The following is a 4386-nucleotide window of genomic DNA, read 5'->3' as shown; positions in this document are numbered from 1 at the left end:
TGTTGAGTTTTACGAGGTTTTTTTGTGTATATTTTGTATATTTTGAATAACAGTTCTTTGTCAGATTAGTCTTTTAAAAATATATTCTCCCTGGTCTGTGTCTTGTCTTCTCATTCTCTTGACACACTGTATTTTGCAGAGCAGAAATCTTTGATTTAATGAAGTGTACAGTTTATTAATTCTTTCTTGCATGGATCATGCCTTTAGTGTCATATCTAATAAGTCATCATCAAATCCAAGCTCATCTAGGTTTTCACCTATGCTATCTTCTAGGACATTTTACACGTAGGTTTATGACCCATTTTGAATCTATTTTTATGAAGCATGTAAAGTCTGTGTCTAGATGCATTGTTTGCACATAGATATCCAGTTGTACCAGATCATTTGTTGAAAAGACTACATATGTTTCCACTTGCTGTTTTGAAAGTTACCTGAGAGACGTTCTTCGCGAGAGTCCTCGCGGTGGTTTCCTGCTTCAACAGTGCTTGGACGGAACCCAGCGCTCGACCCCCAGCCCGGCCGGCTGCTCAGAGACAGCAGCCCTTCGCCGCCACTTCACAGCGCCCTCAGACCACCCCAGGCTCCAGCACCGGGCCTCTCCGCAGCCTGGTCATGACGACCACGTCCCCCTCGCAGGTGTGCCAGAACTACCACCAGGACTTGGAGGCCGCCATCAACCGCCAGATCAACCTGGAGCTCTACGCCTCCTACATCTACCTGTCCATGTCTTACTACTTTGACCGCGATGATGTGGCTTTGAAGAACTTTGCCAGATATTTTCTGCACCAGTCTCAGGAGGAGAGGGAACATGCCGAGAAACTGATGAAGCTGCAGAACCAACGAGGTGGCCGAATCTTCCTTCAGGATATCAAGAAACCAGACCGTGATGACTGGGAGAGTGGGCTCAATGCCATGGAGTGTGCTTTGCATTTGGAGAAAAATGTGAACCAGTCACTTCTGGAACTGCACGAACTGGCCACTGGCAAAAATGATCCCCACTTGTGTGACTTCATTGAGACTCATTACCTGGATGAGCAGGTGAAATCCATCAAAGAATTGGGTGACCACCTAACCACCTTGTGCAAGATGGGAGCCCCAGAATCGGGCATGGCAGAGTATCTCTTTGACAAGCACACCCTGGGAGAAAGTGATAACAAGAGCTAAACCTTAGGCTGACTTTCCCACAGCCATGGAAGTGACTTCCCTGGTCACCAAGGCAGTGCATGCATGTTGGGGTTACCTTTACCTTTTCTATAAGTTGTACCAAAACATCCACTTATGTCCTTTAATTTGTACCATTCCTTCAAATAAAGACATTTGGTAACCCCCCCCCCAAAAAATTACTTTAATGAGACTTGACTGATGTCTGCTTCCCCACTGGAATATAAACCACATTCAGGTAATTTCTGGGTTTTCACTGCCTAGCTCAGGGGTTGACACATAATATATGTTTTATCCCAACCTGTGGTATCAAGGCAATGAACAAATGGTATTTATTCAACCCTATACCTTTCATTATGCCTGTCACTTTATAGTGGAACATCATTATCATCATTACTGTTCCTATTAATAATGGGCTGAATTCTTCAGTTGCACCATTTTTTTTTATTGTATGATATCTAGGATTTACTTCAAAATAGTCTGGCAGTATAGAGTGATTAGTGATATATATGAAACAAAATTGGACATACATTAATATTTATTGTTGAGTAATGGGTACATCTGGTTTATTATATTAGTCTCTGCTTTTCTATGCATTTGGAAATTTTCAAAATACAAAATTATAACAATCATAAAAATTCTTCCTTTTTCTCTAATAATTGCCTTAAAGTCTAATATTTCAGTATTAGAATTACAATACTGGCTTTCACTTGGTATACAGTCTATTTTTCCAACTTTTTTTTAATGGTACTGAGGATTAAACCCAGGGGTACTCTACCACTGAACTACATCCCCAACCCTTTAAAAAAATGCAGTTGTAGATGGTCAGAATGCCTTTATTTTATATGTTTATTATTATTTTTTTATGTGGTGTTAAGGATCAAACCCAGTGCTTCACACGTGCTGGGCAGGTGCTCTGCCACTGAGCTACAGCCCCAGCTTGGTCCCAAACCCCTTTTATGTTTTATTTCATGACAGGGTCTCACTAGTTTGCCAAAGCTGAGCTCAAACTTGAGTCTCCTGCTTCAGCTTCCCAAGTTGCTGGATTGCACTTGAAATTTCTTACACCTTTAAACTGCTTGAATTTGGGGGATTAAAATTTTGGGAGTAAAATGATGCTAGGACTGTCTCTTCTCTTTGGAAAAACATATTTTTTTTAAAAAAAAATGAAACAGAAAAGGTGATTTTGCCCAAGCACTGAAACTAGCTCCTTAACCTTTGGGTCCAGCTCTGATTTCTGATATTGAAACCAGAAATTCTGAGTCGGTTAAGTCTAATAATCCAGTTTGTGGATCATTCAGCTCCTTAGCTTTCCTTTTTTGTCTCAATACCTGCCTTCAGTGATATTTGTTATCACTGAAGCTTCCATGACAAGGAAGGTCACGGAACCTCTCATTCCTCCAAAGTGCTCAACCCACACACAGCACAACATGCAGGAAGGAAGGAGCACTGTAGAAAATGACTCTTGCACCCCTCCTGGGTTTTCCTACTCTAGGCCCTGGAATATGTAGGTCCTCATTTAGACAGGTTTATAAGTGGCTTGGAAATAGAGGTAAACAATCCTTGGGTATAGTCCCTGCTTTGCCACTGACTGGTCGTGTGATCTTGTTAAGATGCTTCAGCCTCAGCTGACCTCTATGAGCAATAGATGTTTACTTTAAAAAAACTTAAGTGGAAGGAAGCTGGCGGGCCAGAGGAAGGCAACATTCTGTGTCACTCTGTGATCCAGATCTCACCTAGTCAGAATACTGCATCTCTGAGAGTGTGAGAGGACCCTTATGCAGCTGATTTCCGCAGAAATCACCAGCACTGTAACCCCTCGCAGGGCTCCGAGTCTCAGCATCGAATAGGACTCCAGACTCCTGGCTCCCAAAACCCAAAGCTTGCAGTTCTAGCCCACTCATGACTCATAAGTGCCTTAGCAAAATCACCTATCAGCACCTCTGCAGAACTCCAGACTGCGTTCCACTCCCATGCAGGTCACTCGGCTACTACCTACCCACAATACATTGCCATCATCTGGCTCCCCCCACCTTACCAGACACCCTGGCGCTGGAAGCAGACCACCTCTATCTTGGATAATCTTTCTCACCATATTTGGTAGGGGCAGCTCCCAGGTCAGATCCCATCTGGCCAGGTACCAGGTATCCAACTCCCCCCATCCCCCAGTGGTGATAACTCAACACAGTAACCACCCGACACAAAAACAGCTCTCAGTTGGGTGGGTGTGCAGTGTGACCAGGGCACTGCCCACCTGGTGTGAGCCTTGGTGGGAAAGGTTCCACAGTTGGGAACTGCTAAGGGAGAGGGAGATGGGGCTAAACTTTGGAGCCTAACAGAGAGACCAGGAACTGGGAAATCTCCAAGCAAGAGAGGGAGATAGTACCAGACACTCAAATCATAGGAGCAGTCCCAAAAAGAGACCCATGAAGTGCAATCTTCCTGCAGGGACTGGCAGGTGGCACTTCCCGCTTCCAGGTGCCCTACACCAGGACCAGCCTTCCCACAATGGTAACCTCCACCATCCTGAGGGCAGAGGCACCAGCTTACAACAGACAACCCCACTTATTGGATGAGAAGAGAAGCAGAAAAGAGATGGATCTCTAAAACTAGCAACAACCCTGGTTTCTTCCTTCGAGTATTTTTTTTTCAGTTTTTTTTTTCTCTTCTACCCCTCTATCCTCCGGCCCTCATATCCCCAAATATGTGAAACCAAGAACTTTGCATGAAACAGGATTTTGAGGATTGAGTCATCTGAATAATATAATATAAAGGTGTTGATATGCCCTTTTCTCTCTTTTTTCTTCTTTCACTTTTCTTTCCCCCTCCAAATTTTGCTATTTTAACATATGTATTTTTCTAAATACATATGTGTGTTTGTTTTATGTACTCTACTGTCATCTCACGTACTTGTTTACCCTAAATTACTTCCTGTCTATTCTCTTGCTACTAACCCTCTTCATTAGATTTCTCTTTCACACTTCCTAAGATACATTAACTCTGTATCCTCACATCCTACCTCCTCAGCATATCGTCCTACGCCCACCCCCAGTTTATTGTCCACCATCAGAAACTGAAAACATTTTTGCAAAACTACTGATTATATTTTAGATAATAATTGAATCCAACACTTCTGTTCATTGATAGTAAACTGTAAACATCTTAACAATAAAAAATTGTTCATAGGTGGTATATTGTTGATATTGGGATCTGGTAACATTCTCC

At 42.9% G+C, this 4386-nt stretch overlaps 1 protein-coding gene across 1 annotated transcript; it reads left to right on the top strand.

Annotated features, from left to right (window-relative positions):
- Positions 1 to 589: 589 nt before the first annotated feature.
- LOC107151190 (ferritin heavy chain-like) lies at positions 590 to 1326 on the top strand. Its single transcript, XM_015496432.2, has one exon. It carries the CDS (start codon positions 613 to 615, stop codon positions 1162 to 1164), a length of 552 nt encoding a protein of 183 aa, XP_015351918.1. The 5' UTR covers positions 590 to 612; the 3' UTR covers positions 1165 to 1326.
- Positions 1327 to 4386: the final 3060 nt, after the last annotated feature.

The sequence above is a fragment of the Marmota marmota genome, unplaced genomic scaffold (genome assembly GCF_001458135.2).
Source record: "Marmota marmota marmota unplaced genomic scaffold, marMar, whole genome shotgun sequence".
NCBI classification, from domain to species: Eukaryota; Metazoa; Chordata; class Mammalia; order Rodentia; family Sciuridae; genus Marmota; species Marmota marmota.
This window is presented reverse-complemented; position numbering and strand designations above follow the sequence as displayed.